Genomic DNA, 18,864 nt, shown 5'->3' on the forward strand with positions numbered 1-18,864 from the left:
GAAAAACGCAGTCCTATAGTTCCCGAAACTGGTAGACAAATAACGGCAGGCAAGAAAATAATATCGAACATTCTATGTGATGCAGATGTTTTGCAAGCCCTTTGGACAGCGTGGATGAAGGCCTCGCTTTCGCTCAGTTATCCATCAAACGCTGTCCATTATGGTTTTAGAATTCCCTGTCTTACTCAAGCAGTCATACAAAATCCTTATACTAGTATCCCGCAACGACGTGGGCTAGGCCTAAATGGATCCATTAAATCATGTCTAAGAATGTAAACAATGTTTCTCATATTCAACTGCATGTTATCCTATTTATATTGAAAAGGCAGTAGAAAATCCATAAATATGTAAATCTAACACTGTGCTTAATTGATAACTCTGTACTGAGCAGTTTATGACTTTTCTTTATGAACTCTAATGTGAAGTAAGCCATTTTAAATGCTAAAAAATAGCAGCTACTGGTTAACTAAATGTATTGCTTATAGCGTGAATGTAGTTGATTTTCAGCTTTTAACAATGGTTTAACAATGTATTGATCTGGAAATTCAATGCTGGTTAATTTCAAATATTCATTTTATAGCAAAATCATTTTGTATTATACAAAGCATTAGATAAAAACATGCAAGGCAAGATTAAGAAGACTGACTTATAAGTTTTAGAAACATGTCTGAGTTTTCTTTTCTACAATTTGTTTAAAACTGGACAAAACTCTTAAATTTAGCCCACTAGTATGAATAAGGTTTCCTTTACACGTGCTTTTTGGAGTGTTAGAGGACATATTTCCCGCTTTCCTTGAGACATTTTGAGATTTGCATTGTACTTAAATACTGTCATACAAATGTATCCGTCTTACGTTCTTTGTTAACAGTAGCTTTTCATATTGCGTTCTTTATCTTGGAACATGGCCTGAAATAGCAAATTTGTTCAACCTTATTGCTTCTAATTTTTTCAACCCGAGTTCATTTTGCAAGTCTTCAACACTAAGACTCGCTAAAATTTCTCCATCGACTTGGTTTTCCTCGAACACCTCTGCATATTGTCCAAGCTTCAAAGCTTTCAGATTTTCACCGATTTCCTTGATGGACATTTCATTTACATTGAATTCTGGAACATCCTTTGCAATTTGGCCTTCTGTATTTGATGGAACATTTTCTTCTCTTGAAATATCCGGGTGGTGCTTTCCCCTTGGTGAATGTTGTCTGTCAGAATGTGTGACCTTTGATTGTGGCACTTGTTGTCGTGGTACCACATTGTCACCATTCCCTTGTTTTGTTCCTTTTCCGAGATCCATATCTTCATATTCTTCATCATATACCTCTTCTGTTGAATCACTGGCTTTGTTGTCATGTGCAGTAATCTTTTTTTGCAACTCATTAAGTAATGGGTTCCGTTTGTTCTGGTTTTGTTTTCGTTCCACAGCTGACTTACTGCAAACCAAAAGTTGAAAACGTCATTAGTATAAGCACAGTCAGATACATATCAAAACAATATACTAGTTAAACCTTTGTAGTTAATGTTTCAAAAAAAAGTAAATTTAAATACTTTCATTTCACAAACAATTTACATATGTTTAGAGGAAGAATCTGGTGATATTTCAGAAGGTGCTTGAAGTATGTGAGAGAATGCTTAAAATGTTTAATAAAATGTTATCGTATTTCACACATGCCATTAAATGTATCACATATCAAACATTTCAAACGTTTTTATGAAACTGAATAGAAACGAAAAAAGTATCCTTATACTCTTAAACGGAGAGGTTTCCTTTGTACAAAAGTCTAAAAAAATCTATGATATGATTACTCTATAGTTGCACAAGTAAGACACTTATACAATTTGCGTGCTTTTTTAGATAACAATATTTCAAATCTGGATGCGATTATCAAATCCAGCCTTAAAGCAAGGAAATGCATATGTACATACTTGACAGATTGCGCCGTTGAAACGTCGTCTGGAACTTCATATTCTTGTTCTTCTTTATCATCGGCTTTAATTGGCAGATTGTCTTCCCTTTGTGTATCCACGTTTACCTGTTGCATGGGTTTCACGGTCGCCCTACCTATTTTAGTGTTCTGGTAATTATTGTGCGCTGCCAGTTTAACATAACCGGCACTTGAATAAGCATTTGTATCTTGTGATTCGCTTGTTTGAGTGGCAGGAAAAGACACTGCTTTGGGCGGAATCTTAGGAGGAGCTCTATTAGTATGCAGATGCGTATCATCAGCTGTATTTGGTGATTTAACAGGGTTTACTGCGTCCTTTAATTGCTTTCCTTCTTCCTCTTCTGTACTATGATGATCTCGATGCCTCTTTTTCAAAAATCCAAATGCACCTTTTGAATCTTTATCTTTGTGTTGAACTTTAGGCGATTTCGGATGTTTTGGGGATTGTGCGGATGGTTTGGTTGCTGGTATTGGTGCTGGTTTGTAGTGTTGTTTCTTGTCTTGATGTATATTTGCTTTAGCTTCATTTGTCACAGGTGCTTGAACAGGCTTTCTTGATGGTAGATCTGGTGGTATTTCTTCGTAATCATCATCTTGTGTGTCAGCTGCGTCTATGTCGTCTACAATATGAAATGAAAGTTACATGACCTTTCGTATCTGTTGTAAACATTAAAGTGATAATGGAAGGCACATAATGAGACCACTCACATTTTTAACCAATATCAACATACAACCTTACTACATATTGCTGTTACATCTTGTTAAGATAAAGGTAAGGGTAACTTTTATTTACCATAGCTTTGAGAACTAAACAATGAACATAAGCTCTGTAGAGCTTTTGAGCGACCCTATAAGAGGTAGAATACGAAAGAAAAACAATAAATTAAAGCATCGTTGCTTGTACCTTTATCGCGTAGCCATGTGCCAGTAACACTATCAGACATCTCCAACAGATTGCGCATTTCATCAAATGAATACTCTGAGAAATCTAAAAATGATAAATTAAAACGGTGACAGAGGGAAACAAGTGCCGTTTTTTTTTAACATGTTTCTAATTGATAATTACGTCTAACGGGGTTAAAATTAATCGAATAATCGATGTCATATTTATAGCAAATGCTTTCAATTTTCTCATAATTGATAAAGATTTTACGTACCCTGTTACAACAATTTTTTTTCTAACCAAGGGACAAATACCACTAGCTTACAACATAATACTTTCTCCTTTTTATTATTGTTTGGTGTTTATTTTAAACGTTTCTTGTGGCTAAATCTTTAAGAAGTGGTTTGATGTTTCGATTACTTTATATCTATCATTTTTAAACTAAATTCTGCACATTCATAAAAATGTTTTGTTCTTCACTTCCTAAATCTAATGTCATCTGATATATAAGTCGATCGATATCACATGAGTATTAGCTGGGCAAATAATTTTCTTTTTTCATGCGCCGACATTTAGTGAAAGAATATCATCTTCGCTTCCGGGATTGAAAAATAAGTATTGCATGATTAAATCTCTGTACAGATCTTCAGTAAAATCATGTTATGTTACTGTCTGTTCGGACTCGTGGGTGGCATTGAAAAACCTGACTTTTAAAGGCGCATAATGCCTTTGTTCTATAATGTGGCTATCACACGTTTTGTTATAAAACAAAATATATAAATTTCTTCTTAAATATCACTTCCGATAATTGTTTTCTATAACATTTGTCAATTTAAAAATGTTGATAAACATAATAAAACGTTTCATTTAACACATTTTTTTAATATTATTTCCTTTTGTAATTCTAACTTTATAAAATCATTTGCAAAAATGATTATAGTGTTGTTGTTTTTCAAAATTGAAATTATGCATAACATCTGTTTGGACAGCTGTTTCGACTGTATCACCCTTGTGAATGTGTACCGCGTTAACTGTATTGTCCACCACATAGCAATTAGAATTATTACCTATTTAAAAACTACAAACTGTCCCCATATATGTATTTATATATAAAACTATGTAAATAATTGTTTCAGTATTGCTATGTACATACACCCACATTTGTTAATATAATAAATCATGTTGTTCTCATGTATACATGCTGTAGAACCTGATTGTAAATAAAAGTATCTGTCTGTCTGTGTCTGTCTGTCTGTATTTTGACATAAAATTTAAAGTCTTACGCAATTTAAAATAACCAAAGCCTTGAAATGTCTGATGGTTGTGGATTTTTGTTAGATTTATTTTCTGTTTAAATGCCAGTCTATAAATATACATGAATGAGAAACAAAAACAAATTTAATGTGCCCCGTATCTAAGATGGACTCTGCCTACCTAGCTTGTGATGTAACTATGGGCTGGAATACCTTATCATTGATAGATCTTTTATAATCTAGATGGTCAGTGTTAGTGGATACATGTTGAATAAGAACTGCTTGTTCATTAATAATTCATCCGCACTGTTCATGAATAGGACTATTTTGTGTAGCACATGAACATTTTTTGGATGTGATTCGGAATAAAATAAAGATAATATATGATTGTCAAAAATGCACTTGTAACTTTGGTAGCGGGATAAACCCGCAACCAAAAATCTGGCTTAACTGGTTTTACGCATTATCGTCTTTGCACTGATAAACAGAATATTATAAAATCAATTATATGTTTTGAATATCTGCATACCAATTTTGCTTAGTTTACAAAAATCTTATGAAACTTGAATATTGAGAGCAACCAATGTCCCAAATGTATGATAGTTCACAAATACATCAAACATCAGCTGTTACTACAAAAATCTAGATATATTCTATTTGTCTATGCACTACACCACAAGCTTTATAAATTGCAACAAAACGGGCTGCCAAGATATATTTTGTAATTTGGTACCATCGTTGCCTTGCGTCCTGTCATATACTTCTCCACTTTCCGCTACTTCCCGTGATAGATTTCGGCAAAGTTCGTCGAACTCCGCCTTTGAACCGTATTTGAATCCCGTTACGGGAGTAGCTTCTAAATCTTCGGATAAACACGCCATACATATCAATTTGTTTAAATTCAGTTCTGAAAAGTATCAAACAGATCTCTGAAAGACCATTGTTTGTTAATATTCCTTGTTGTATCAGAAAAGTTTGCTTTGTTTTTATTCCGTCTTCTAGGAAACCTGGCTTAAGTTATTTCGGGCAATAAATGAATTTTCAACATCTAATCAAACTGAAAGTGAGAAAATTATGATCATTTCACTATTTGATCTATATGAAAGCCGTTTTGTTTCTATGGTAACGTAAAACAAAATGGCGGATTAAATTGACATTTATATTATCTAAATTTCTTTATTTTTGAACAACTGTACCTGTGCTCGTCCCAACTAGAACAAAAGACGCTATTACTGCTTTACATTAAATAAAGTTACAATTAGACATTGTTTTTCGTGTAATTACTTTGCCTAAAACGGCCGTAAAGCTTCTAAAAATTTAGCTGCATATGACCGTCAGTAAAGCTTTTCTTACAACATTAAAAACATACCGACGCCGTCCACGCAGTTCATCATGAAGAAATGTTCCGAGTATTTTTCCTTGATCATAATATTACCAAAGTCCTTAGCCACGTGTCTATTCGTTCCAACCCTGACCGGATACTGTCTGTCGCACGCCATCTGTACAAGCAATGGAAGTTGGTCGTTCTCTTGTAGGAGCTCAGACAGTCTCTGGGGAAGCCCGACTGGACGAATAATAACGGAAAAGTTCATTGTTGTTTTCATATAAAGGTATCTTTATACAAAGTTAGATATTGGTTGCGGTCTAATTACGTTAAAGCTTTTTTCAAACAGGTCTGATCAGAAATATTCAGCTGAAGAACAGTTGGTTTATAAAATAAATTTAAAAGGTATGTGATGAAGTAAAAATGCTAGGGTAGTAATATATGTTTAGATGATTTTATTTGCATATTTAATAAATTAAGCGTCTTTATGTCTTAATATCTTTCTCACGTAAACAGTTTGGTACTACGTAATTTTGTTCATAAGAAAGAACTGATCTTCTATATCATTCGGAACACCAAAAGCATTGGCAGTGTGTCAAATTTATAAATATTCATGTATTGACACGAGCTAAACTATTTATATCGCATTAAGATCAACATAAGCTTCTGAAAAGGTAAAACTCACGTCAATTGCACGAACAGAAATCTGCTCATTTGCATTTTGGAAAAAAAAGTATCATTTATACAGATTTTTATATAAACTATATATAGCTTGTATTGAGAAATAACCCGAAAAAAATGATAACCGATTCTGAAAGTTAAAGAAATTGAATGCCCATACTTAATTCAAACGCAGAAAATTTTCATCAAATGCATCTTGATTTACTAAATGTTTACATCAATACATTCTGCAGTAAAAGACGATTATGTTTAGCCATAGGTATACTGTTTTTAAACTAATATAAGTACATATACTTGTGGATTATTTATGTTCGTAGTAATTGTTCATATTCTGGTTCTAGTGTACATTTATTGAAAACTTATGTTTAATATGAATTGCTTAGAGAACATCTTCAATGAGCATTTAAACACCTCTCTTCGATTTCCCATTAGATAAAATTCGTAGCATATTGTTGTAACTGATTGCGCTACAATGTTCCATGAAACCCTATGTAAGTAAAACGCTCAAAATGTACATAAAGCACCCGATATGTAAACTAACCATCAACATTTAAATTACGCCCTCGATATGCAAATCGATATGTAAATAAAATCCTCAATATGTATATTAAAACCTCGATATGTAAATAAACAATCAATAATGTAAGAGCATCAACCTCCATATAACAAACGAATTTTAGTTAAACCACCAGTGTTTGCTCTAGAGAGATTGCACTTTTTGTCATTTAATTTAATTTAAACTTCTTACAAATTCCTGTTTTTTCTACTTGAGTTCTGATACATTGTACTGTGAATGGTATAGGAATAAGGTCAGTACTTCGGTCAAAAATGTGCTTCTATAGTATTGTAGGAAGAAGTCCGAAGTAAACAGATCCGAATGTCTCTAAGTCTGGCGCAAGAATGAGTGCTAGAATACATCCTGCGTGAAATAAGACGATTTTCATGTTTATCCTCCAACGATGGCAAGTTTTGCAGATCAAAATCGAAAGCAAGGATGTAATATGCAGACAAGAACATGTGTCAGGTTTAGGGAAGCATACCACAACTAACTGGCATTTCACTAGGAATTTATTCAACCCCCTGTTTTCTTTTCATTTTTGTTGATTTACGATAGAACTTTCATGAAATATAGATGTAGGAAAAAATGATGTTCAATAAAGATATGTAAAATGATATTTTTGATAGGGTTAAGGTCACATCGACACAATAATTGGTCATACGGTAACTTTCAAGCTGCTTCTGGTAACGGATGAAGACCCCAGGTTCACCCCTCGGATATATTTCAGGCAAAGTGGGGGAGGGGGGAGGGGGAGGGGCATCTGGGTAGACCCACCGACTGCTGGATGGCTTCCTCACATGAAAGAATTTTACACCTTAAGCGAGATTTCGACTCTACAACAGTAAGGGTTAAGTGATTCGAAGTCTGCGACCTTAAGAAGACACCTTAAAAATCTGAATCGGGAAAATATAACTAAACATGATTTCAATGTAAACCTCTAACTCGAACATTATTTTTCAGCAATGATAATAAAATTGAAGTAAACACCAGTATTTTACTTTTCAGAAATCAAATCTTAAACTTTACACAAGACCCCGCGAATGAGACTCAGTATGTGATATTGGCATGTATTTATAGGCCAGATTTAAGCTTATGCTTTAGCTACTAGCTCGCACTTGGGGTTGGACGTTTCATATATCACTAAAAATGATTAAATGTTGTAACTGTACCACTAGTCATTGTTACAGTACCCATATTTGATCTAATTTTGACCAAAAAAAAATAATGAACGAACTGCTTTAAATCTATGAAATATAAATTGCTTTTTTTTTTTGCTTTGAAAACTCAATATATGGCGGCGTTCTGATATCGCATGAGAGCATCAATAACGAAAACCTATAAATAGTCTTCAGTCTATTAATTCAACCTTGAACAAGTATAAAAAAAGATGTCATTGATCTGACAAGGAAGTTAACAAGTCGTGCGAGTGTTTACTTCAACGCCTGTCACGTTCTCATTGAATCATCTGGGGATTTCCGTTGCACTGGTTTGCTAGGCTAATTAACAAATTGTTTTTATTCCTGTACCATTCTTTACATTCAATGAAAAGTTTGTAACTATCACCAGTTTAAAATAAATATGATATGTTCTTTATTAGAGTCATATATACAAAAATATACATATCTGTCATTCATATCAATGGACCTCCTTGGCCGAATGGTAAATGTCGCTAATTTCAAATTAATTGTCCCTCACCGACGTAGGTTCGAACCTCGCTTAGAGTGTAGAATTCTACATGTGAGGAAGTCATCCAGCTGTCTTATTGAAGGGTGGAGGTTCTACTCACGTGCCCACACTTACTTGTAACAATGCCCAGAGGGGATCGCGGACACCTTGGGTTTTTCATTCACCACAAGTAGGTGGAAAAGTCCTCATATGACATAAATTGTGTCAGTGTGACTCTAAACCCTATAGAAACAAAAAATACCTAAATGAGCCGCGCCATGAGAAAACCAATATAGTGGCTTTGCGACCAGCATGGATCCAGACCAGTCTGGTCAGGATCCATGCTGTTCGCTAATGGTTACTCTAACTGCAATAGGCTTTGAAAGCGAACAGTATGGATCCTGACCAGACTGAGCGGATGTGCAGGCTGGTCTGGATCCATGCTGGTCGCAAAGCCACTATGTTGGTTTTCTCATGGCGAGGCTCAAATATGAAACACTGGGAGTTACTGACTCGGGAAATTGAATTTCAAACTGTAATTATAACGTGAAAATTCTATTATGTCTAAATTCTAAGTACTACACAGTATCTATGTTAATATAAAATGAACATGGTTGTTTGGTTAAAAAAGTATACATACTTCTACAACGGAGAGGTATAATTAGTTTTTAGAATTTCTAAAGGCAACCTGGTTATGACTACAGCTCTAAATACACTGTTAGACTTCCTACTTTAAAAGTTTCTGATTGTAAACACACAAAAAGATTTTTTTTAATCTAGTACTTTAGCATATCAAAAAATCTACTGCGCAGTTACACACTTAAACCTTAGGCTAGATAATTACTTTTATTTTTTATTTGTCGTTGCCAAAAAGATTTTACCGTGCGAAAGAGCTTTTCAATAATACCTTTCATAAAACCATATCTTTGAAATTCAATGCACTGCGTAAAAGCACGGACTGAATAGAAAAAAATAAGATTTTCTCTGGTTTCGCCGATTTGCATGTGAAATCCGGTTTGAAACTGTGTCTGCTTGTTTTTGCATCTTCTACGCATTCAAAATATCTCCTTGTGGATTTATTAATTATCGGAACTGCTTACAACAGCAGTTCCTAGGTGCTCTTTGGCGGTTGTTTAAAATTCTCCTAAGTGTTGTTGTATTTTCTGGTTCTTTTGGGTGATGCATCATTTCAATGTCATTTCCACATTGGTGATAGTGGCATGAGAGATGTTACACTTTTCATTACCTCTCATGAACATACTCAATTTTACCGAGCCGCCTAAGGGTCTATATATCTTTATGCAAAGAATCTTAGATTTTATAGACATTCCTTGACTTTGTCAACATCAATAAAATACCCTTTTTTTCAGTCGCTTATTGTAATAACTTAACTTTCTACGAGATATCTTGAAATAAAACATATTCAAGAGACTTAACCTTTTGTGTGTCCTTTGACGAGTCTAAACTTGATAAGCGTGTCTTCCGGTATAGTGATACAGCCAGTCTGGCACCTGGGGTCCAATCTGGCGTCTTCTGCTGCCACTCGTGGCTGCGATGAATAGCAGTGGACCCGTAATACCTGGGCAACGTACAGGCGGAAAGGTTATCAACAAAAATTTATGTAAAGTTTACATTCAGATTTTGTATTATTACATGTTATATGACACGTAAATTTTGTTTAGACAAAATATCCACGTCATTATTTCAAAATTGTCAAAACAGATTTTATCGTTTCATAAACGACTCCAATGGCACGTGCAGTTTGGGAATATATTAAGGCAGTCGATCTAGTGTGATCCCCGAATATCTCATTTTTAAGAAGCACTAAAATACAAGTCTGATATGAACCCAAAAGTTCGATAAACACTATTTCTAGACACTAACAGGGCGTTTTTTGTTTTCAAAATAAATACATCATACGTATAAAGCTACCATGTATATTTTGTGTTTAGAAAAAGAGTGGAATCTGAGCTTGAACCCCGTGATTTCTAAGACGAGAAGATATGCACAACGTATATCTTAATTGTTGTTGATGTTGTTGTCACATAAGCGTAAAAGGATATGAAATCGAGCCCTCACGTCCACCCTCCCCCCGCCCCCAAAACCCCACCCTTGATCCTCACCACTGCTTACAGCCAACCTAAATACATTAGGGATGCATTTCTTGCAGTTCGGCGCATACAAGGCAGCTAAATTATACCTAAATGTGCCTTGAATTAACGATGATTAAACAAGCATAAAACACTACTTAAACGTTACAAAGAAATATTAGAAATCGATACAAAAATACAATTCTGGTAGAACTGGGTAAACGCCGATCTCGCCCATCTTACGCGGGGCATACAGTTTCTGATTTAGATGAAATAAAGTACCTGCAAATTATCGTAGCAATCAAACTTTGTTTCCCCGTAATGACCGCCAATGATTACAATCAGCATAGGGAACTGGTCCTTATAGTAACTGAAAAACTTCCGCAGATTTAGCGCCTTCGCTTCATCGTATTCAAACAGGTCTGCAGCACAACTAGAAAAAATATAAGAATGAAATCAATAATTTTATCCGTATCTAGTTATTGTTAAAACGAAAATGTTCAAAGCCTGTATAACCAAATACGCGGACACTCGATCCTTTTCAACTATTTTAAGATTAAATGAGACGGTCTTCTCTTTAAATCTTACAATGCTTTTAGACAGAAAATCTGTATATAATGTTATTATGATTGCAGATGTTATTGCGGTTCTATGAGGTTATTTAACAGAGTTGAGTGCAATACTGAATTCTGTTGGACAAGCACACAGAGGTTATAACCCATATTTGTGCTAGGCGAGGCGTTTATTGTACTAAATTCTGTTAAATTAACTCTTTATTTCGTACCATAATAAAAAAAAGAAATGACAGAAAATCAAGTATTCACGCATTTTTAAATTACAACCGGAACCATTTCCAAATACAACAAACATTAGAAGTAGAAATTTTGACATGTATGTTTTGATAAAAAGTCAAAAAAAATATATGAGCCGTGCCATGAGAAAACCAACATAGTGGGTTGGCGACCAGCATGAATTCAGACCAGCCTGCGCATCCGCGCAGTCTGGTCAGGATCCATGCTGTTCGCTAATAGTTTCTCTAATTGCTATAGGCTCTGAAAGCGAACAGCATGGATCCTGGCCAGACTGCGCGGATGACCCTCTTGACCATGCATCTAAAAATTACACAAACCATGGCATCTCTTTAACGATATAAAACAATTACAGCAGTGTATTTGATATTGTTAAAACGCATGTTTATCTATGAAATTTTGTAGTGAACTTTATTACCACTTATTGATGATTTATGAGTGTTTTTATGACCAGAAACCCTTGTATTTAGTCAATCGCTCTTAACCCATGGTTTACGTGAGCATTTAACAATTTGAGCCGCGCCATGGGAAAACCAACATAATGGGTTTGCGACCAGCATGGACCCAGACCAGCCTGCGCATCCACATCTTCTCATATTTTTCATGCAAAACATGTAAAATTACATTACTGGAAATACTAAGGAAACAGTTATTCTTTGGTGTGGCTTTAGTCAATAGTTTGTATTGCAACTTTAATAGGTATAGTGGACGCAACTTGACAAGGAAATATAAATTGGTGTAAACATAAATTAGTGTATTGGAAAGTTTTAACTGATCAAATGTAAGCATATGTATACTTTGATACTGCTCTGTATACAAACTAATTCCATATGAATATACACGGCTACCCTAAGCACCCTTGATTTCTATAATGAAATGATCGAAATGAATAATCAGCCTAAGGTCAACCATCGCGGTCAAGTTGCGACTACTATAATCGATAATCGATAAATTTATCAACTAAATAGTTAAACCCTCAAAGTAAAAATACACCCGTTGTCGGCTGGATTCGAACCTGCGCGGGGAGATCCCAATGGATTTCTAGTCCATCGCCTTAACCACTCGGCCACGAAAACCCGATATTCGCTGAGTTAGGTATATTATAACATCTATACAATTATGTCATAGTATTACGCGCCATGTTATTTATCTTGCTAAGTTATTTCTTTTATTTATATATTTCAGTGCAATCTTCAATATCTCAAAAAGTATTAGATTAAGAGTATTCAAACCCCACAAAATTGTTATTAAGCATGAAAAGTTGTGCATTTAATGTTTGAATTTGGATCTCACATAGCCAGACCAGTTATGACCCTTGGCTTAGTCAAAAGTATGCATAAAAAGGACCTAGGTTTGAATCGCTTGTATCTCAAAAAGTGTTTGACCAAAGATTGTGAAACATTCAGCATATGAAGTTGTGTCCCTGGAGTTTCCATCAGGCAGACAAGAGTTATAGATTGTCAAAATATGCATACAAGTTCGTGTCGCGTGTATCTGAAAGAGTATTTGTTCTAGAGTCATAAAGCATTCAGGGACCTTTATATAGCCCGTGATGTTGCTAACCTGGTGTTCTGTTAGGGTTTTTATATAACCAAATCAGAGTTATGGCCCTTGACGTAGTGATAAAAATACACATAAAGTGCTTCAAAGCATGTGTTGCATATATCTTGAAAATATTTCACCTAGAATCATGAAACCATGTATGAATATGATACAGCATGTGAAATTGTGCACCTGGGTTTTTTTTATTTCACTTTGTAAGACATGAGTTACGGCCCTTGACTTAGTAAACAAATTAAGTTTGTATTCCTTGTATATCAAAATATACTTGACATACGATCATGAAACATTAGAGAATTAATATACTAATAAACTTTGATAATGTGGCAGTTCAGTCCAATAAGTCCAGGGCTGTTCAAAGATAATCCTTCATAGATCTATTGTAAAGCAAATACAGTGTAGAAACAGTGAACAACCCAAACGGAAATAGCGATGTGATTATACGACATACACAGTATCTGGGTTTACACGCCGCTGCTACTTTCATTTAATTTTACACTATAGTGGAGTTTATCTGTAAGTAGTCAATAGATTATACATTGAAGAGATAATTCGTCTTAGATTTCATCAGTATGTGTGTTAAGTACCGTCGTTGTGCTACCGTAATCAAAAGTAATCACCGATTTCTGTTGAAACTTCAGAAAGTGTCGTACGAATAAACAAAGTTTTCCCTTCTAGTTGATAATGGACGAGTGTAAGATTCATATTAAAGAAGTCCTGCATTGTCAATAAATTGTTCTTAAACTCATGCGTTACAAGGTATTTATCATTTGCGTAGAAATATACCGATTTCTGTAGTCAATGTGTCATTTCATATTGAACGATTTATTGAAAACTGTCCACAATGATGTGAACGATTTGTTGCGATTTTATTGAAAATTTATAGCGATTAACTGGGAGTAATTGTAGTAATTCTTTTTCATTTAATTGTTGAAACTGGAGATATTTTGTACACAGTGCCAGTGGTATTGGACGTGAAAGAACTTAAAACATTTATCATGCAGTTTTAGCAAATACAAATGTACATACAATAACTAATTTGTGCAATATGTGTTTGAAACTTGGCAGCTGTTTGGTTTGAGTGACAATTATTCATGATTATGTTTGGTATAGTTTAGATATAGTTATAGTTTACTAAATATGTAAGAACAAAATCTCAATTAGATTTTTCGGCCACCTAGTTCACTTTATCTCACTCGGGACGTTGAATTCTTCATGCGAGGAAGCCATCCAGCTGGCTTACGGAAGGTCGGTGGTTCTATCCAGGTGCCCGCTCGTGATGAAATAATGTACGGAGGGGCACCTGGGGCCTTCCTCCACTATTAAAGCTGGAAACTCGCCATATGACCTATCATGTGTCGGTGCGACGTTAAACCAAAAAAAAAAAAAAAAAAAAAACTTGCCTAAGCCTTATTTTTCACTTTAAACATATTTTATTCCCAGTAATACATGTACAGATTAAATACATACATCGTAGTTTGAACAAGATAATTAGGAAAGGATAAGAATGAAACACACAATCTTACAGAATTCTTCTCCTTAATGTTTTTTTTTTTCGAGTGTCATTACTTTAAATTTGGATTGCTAAACTTGCTTAAACCTCTGTATTCGTTTGCTGAGCACAATTATTATTTGGTACTTTTTTCAAGGGCGATTCTAATTTACTAGCGGATTCTATTTTATTTTTATTGTTGTTTTTTTTCTTTAATGGGCATCATCATTATATTGCTATTGTTAACTTCTTTTGGGATTACTTGGAAATCTTTTGTGAATAAAACTTTCTTATTTTCAATGTTGTCGTGTGTTTCGATTTTAATTTGTATGTTTCCGTCAGTTTGGAATAAAGTTGTGTTTAATTATGTTTTCAAAGTCTGGTGTCGTTTCTTTGCAATAATAACACTAATATTGTTTCACTGTACCTAAAACAGACAGAAATCAGAATTTAATCGTAATTTGTAATAACAATCTGCCGTTCAATATGGACAAAATCGTATTAAAATATTTGCAATAAGTAGTACAATCTTGTGTGTAAAATCGAAATAAGTCGTTCACTATCATTTCAATAAGGCGTACAATACAATACAATACACAGTACCGCAAAATTTGTGCTTAAAACGAAATAAGGGATGAATTAAGGTTGAAATCGTTATGAATGAAAAAGAAAATACACTAAATTCTTATAATGTGACATGCATTCAGAAAATTTGCTTTATTTTTGATAAAACTCATTCAATGTTGGTACGCATGATCTAAACATTTACCGTGTAATCAACTGATTTCACCTTACCTACCGCTCATGTAAGTCATTCTGGACTTGTATTGACTGTGAAAATTTTGAAACATGCCTTTCGAAACACATCTCAAGGAAAAAACATACCTTTATTTGACAATTATCCAAATATCAATTGAAAAAGTTAGACCACGTTTATCATTGATTGAAATCACATCGCTATTTCCGTTTTGGTTGTTCAATCGTTTCTACACTGTACCTGTTTCGGAAAATAAACAGTGTCGACTGTATTGAGGTCAACTGCCACATTATCAAAGTTTATTAGTAGCATGTGAAGTTGTGCACCTACTTTATTATTATTATTATTTTATTTCACTCAGCTAAGCCACAGTAATGGTCCTTCGCTCAGTGAAAAATACCCATAAGGTAAAGCATTATGGACTTTAACCCTCTGCGTAAAAGTATATCCGTTGTCGGCAGGATTCGAACCTGCGCGGGAAGATCCCAATGGATTTCTAGTCCATCGCCTTAACCACTCGGCCACGACAACTTGCTGTTTGTTTTGATATCAATAGATATCATACTATGACAGACTGTATTATGTTATATTGTGTTGTGTTAACATTACTAATGTTAGTATTAATAAACTTTGATAATGTGGCAGTTGACTACTGTTTATTTTCCAATATAGTTAAATCAACAAGGAGGTATAGAGTTATTTATCTAACATTTGCTATTATAAAGGAAACGACTCGATAGCACAGAGGGCTAGCACGTTTGTCTTCCAAAATTTAAGTCTAGAGTTTGTAGGTCCGAGACACTGTAAAACATTTTTATAAATATTTGTCATGAATATTGTAATTGCATCTTTTCAACAATTATTTGGTGACCTTGCACTACGTTTTATGTGCCTAACAGATTGTTCCTAAAGACAACATTTCATTCATTTGAAATTTTGAAGTTATTTGTGAACTGCATTTTTGATAAAGCATATTAAAAAAAAGATATAGCATAAACAAAAAAAAAGAAGAGAAAAACTTATATATGACATAAAATATTACATCTTGAAAACGTATAACTGATATTATAAAAGTGTATAACAATGAAATCTAATCCTAACTTAAAATCAGTCAGAAAAAAGTAAGGTAATTCGAGGTTTTGAACCTACGCCAGTCACGCTGATGAATGGTATTAATGAATCGTGTTTTCCATCCATTTAACCCACTAAACTATTTCGGCTACAAATGACTATCCATAAATACTTTATCAATATATTAGAAGATTAATGTTGCATAGTGTCATTAGACTAAATGTAGATATAATAATTAATATGTTTCCGGCTGTGCAGATATATTATCATGATTAAACATTTGTCATTATGAAAATCCTAATTAAAATCAGTCACATTATGTTCTTCTAGTATATTTAATTTATGACATATTTGAAGTACTTCCGTTGCAATTTTGTATGTTACGCCGTTCCTGCTGTATACAGAAAAAGGCATCGGAATCTAATAATTACTTTGTAATATAGCCCCAAGATAATTTTATTGGACTCAACTGCTACATTATCAAAGTTTATTAGTACCTTACTTCTTTTTCAATATTGACAGGGGTACTTCACACAATACCGGTAGGTAAAATGAGTATGTCTTTTCAAGATATCTTTTAATTGCTGATCTATATAAACGGAAAACACTCTTAAGCAAAAAGTAAATTCGTTGTCGGCAGGATTCGAACCTGCGCGGGAAGATCCCAATGGATTTCTAGTCCATCGCCTTAACCACTCGGCCACGACAACTTCCTTACCGATATCTATGGTTTGTTATGATATCATTATATATTATAGTATGGTGGTAACGAATAAATTTCGATACCTTATACTTCCTTTTAAATTTTTCGGTGTACTATGCGTAAAGATAGCAATTTATGGTGACCTATTTGAAACTTCTTATATATGTTTTTCTTACGTGACTACCGCGTTTATGACTAAGAGCGCTTTATTGAATAATTTAAAATCATATTTCCCAATCACACAAAAACGGGATTTTATTGATTATAGTATAGTATGCTTGCTGCGATAGGCAACTTTTAATTGGTAATTTAATCTACCTATCATAAACGTATAATTGTTAAATCCCCTAACTAAAAGTATACCTAATGTCGACAGGATTCGAACCTTTGCTGGAAGGACTTCCGGTCCATTGCTATCAGCCACAATAACTTCATATGAGTATTGAATAAGGTATACGATGTATTTGTCAGTCTATAATTACACCCTATTTTCTTACATTTTCTACTTTATATACGATTTCAGACCTTGAAATAACTGCTAAACGTTTGAATAAAAAGCATGTCCTTATAACATACTATATAATTTCGGTAGATCTGTTCGTGCTCACATCCGTGTTCGCTTTCGGCAATAAATCTTAAACATGATTTGTACAGTTGGTGAAACATGAAACCCAATTCAACATTTGAATAAAAAAAGATACTTCTCCGAGATAAGACACTAAGGTTTCGATTTCTCGTTTCAATATTTAATATATAAACAGAAAATAACTCACCAAACTCTAACTCCTTCTGGTATTTTCATGCTGGCTGAAATGTATTTAATACAACACGAATTTACATCTTTCACGCACTGTTTAACTTGCACGTCTTTATATACTATATTCTATATTTGATTAAATTTAGACATATATATGGTGCGTCTATATCTTCCTGGTTGATATTCGTAACTCGAGTTGTAAATTGCATGTCGGCTTAACACGAGGTCATCTTGAAACATTTATCTGATAATGTAAATATTGATTAAAGTTTTTGACAAACAACTTGTTAACATATTATTGTATCACATGGGTATAAGTTGGAATGAGTGTATAATGGAACGCCGGGACTGTCTGATGTGATCAGCTGTAGTTTTATTATGTATTAACTTGTTTAAAGCTGTGTGTTCATGAACGTTTGATGTACAGACGTCTTTTCCATTGACCATATTATCTTGTCAAATGGACATGCCATTATGTTTACATACAGTATTAATTTGTTTAAAGCTGTGTTATTTTGTCTGTTTGATATACTGTCTTTTCTAGTTGTGTTTTGTCCATTTGCCATGCTGTCTTGTCTACTGACCACATTATCTTGTCAAATGGACATGTCATTACGTTTACATACAGTATTAACTTGTTTAAAGTTGTGTTATTTTGTCCGTTTGCTATACTGTCTTGTCTACTGACCAATTAAAGTGTCTTGTCAAACGAACATGCCATATTTTGTCTTTTTGCTAATATTGTCTACAAAATAGCACAGCTTTAAACAAGTTAACACTTATGTAAACAGAATGACATGTCCTTTTGACAAGATAAGAAGTTAATACTGTATGTAAACATAATGTCATGTTCCGTCTGACAAGATAATATGGTCAGTAGACAAGACAGTACAGTAAACTAACAAGAAAACATAGCTTTAAACAACTTAATACTGTATATAAACATAATGTCATGTTCCGTCTGACAAGATAATATGGTCAGTAGACAAGACAGTACAGTAAACTAACAAGAAAACATAGCTTTAAACAACTTAATACTGTATGTTAACATAAAAAACTACAGTTGATCACATCTGACAGTCCCGGCATTCCATAAGTATAATGTTTGACATCGTAGATAATAATTTTGAGAGAATGTCAAGCTTCACAAATACTTGCCGTTATGGTTGTCGTTTCGCACTTCAAATATAGACAGAGAATATTTTTATGATAACCTTTTTTATATTTCAGCTCGATGATAATATGCTCCATTTTCAGGAAATTATATAATTCCATCGGATTTCTGTTGATTACTTCCTTTTACTTTCGTTAAGAATTTAG

The 18,864-nt window shown here is 33.9% G+C and overlaps 1 protein-coding gene and 3 non-coding genes across 4 annotated transcripts; all 4 read right to left on the reverse strand.

Annotated features, from left to right (window-relative positions):
• Positions 1 to 456: 456 nt before the first annotated feature.
• LOC123539940 (uncharacterized) lies at positions 457 to 17,754 on the reverse strand. Its single transcript, XM_053526860.1, has 8 exons — positions 17,561 to 17,754; positions 10,678 to 10,828; positions 9,743 to 9,884; positions 5,446 to 5,640; positions 4,810 to 4,983; positions 2,845 to 2,928; positions 1,921 to 2,560; positions 457 to 1,427 (listed from the first exon to the last, which is right to left on the reverse strand). The coding sequence occupies exons 1-8, from the start codon at positions 17,587 to 17,589 to the stop codon at positions 890 to 892; spliced, it is 1,953 nt and encodes a 650-aa protein (XP_053382835.1). The 5' UTR covers positions 17,590 to 17,754; the 3' UTR covers positions 457 to 889.
• Trnas-aga (transfer RNA serine (anticodon AGA)) lies at positions 12,199 to 12,280 on the reverse strand. Its single transcript has one exon. It is a non-coding gene; the product is annotated as a tRNA-Ser (tRNA).
• Trnas-aga (transfer RNA serine (anticodon AGA)) lies at positions 15,463 to 15,544 on the reverse strand. Its single transcript has one exon. It is a non-coding gene; the product is annotated as a tRNA-Ser (tRNA).
• Positions 16,713 to 16,794, reverse strand: Trnas-aga (transfer RNA serine (anticodon AGA)). Its single transcript has one exon. It is a non-coding gene; the product is annotated as a tRNA-Ser (tRNA).
• Positions 17,755 to 18,864: the final 1,110 nt, after the last annotated feature.

This window comes from Mercenaria mercenaria, chromosome 16, assembly GCF_021730395.1.
Source record: "Mercenaria mercenaria strain notata chromosome 16, MADL_Memer_1, whole genome shotgun sequence".
Taxonomy (NCBI): domain Eukaryota; kingdom Metazoa; phylum Mollusca; class Bivalvia; order Venerida; family Veneridae; genus Mercenaria; species Mercenaria mercenaria.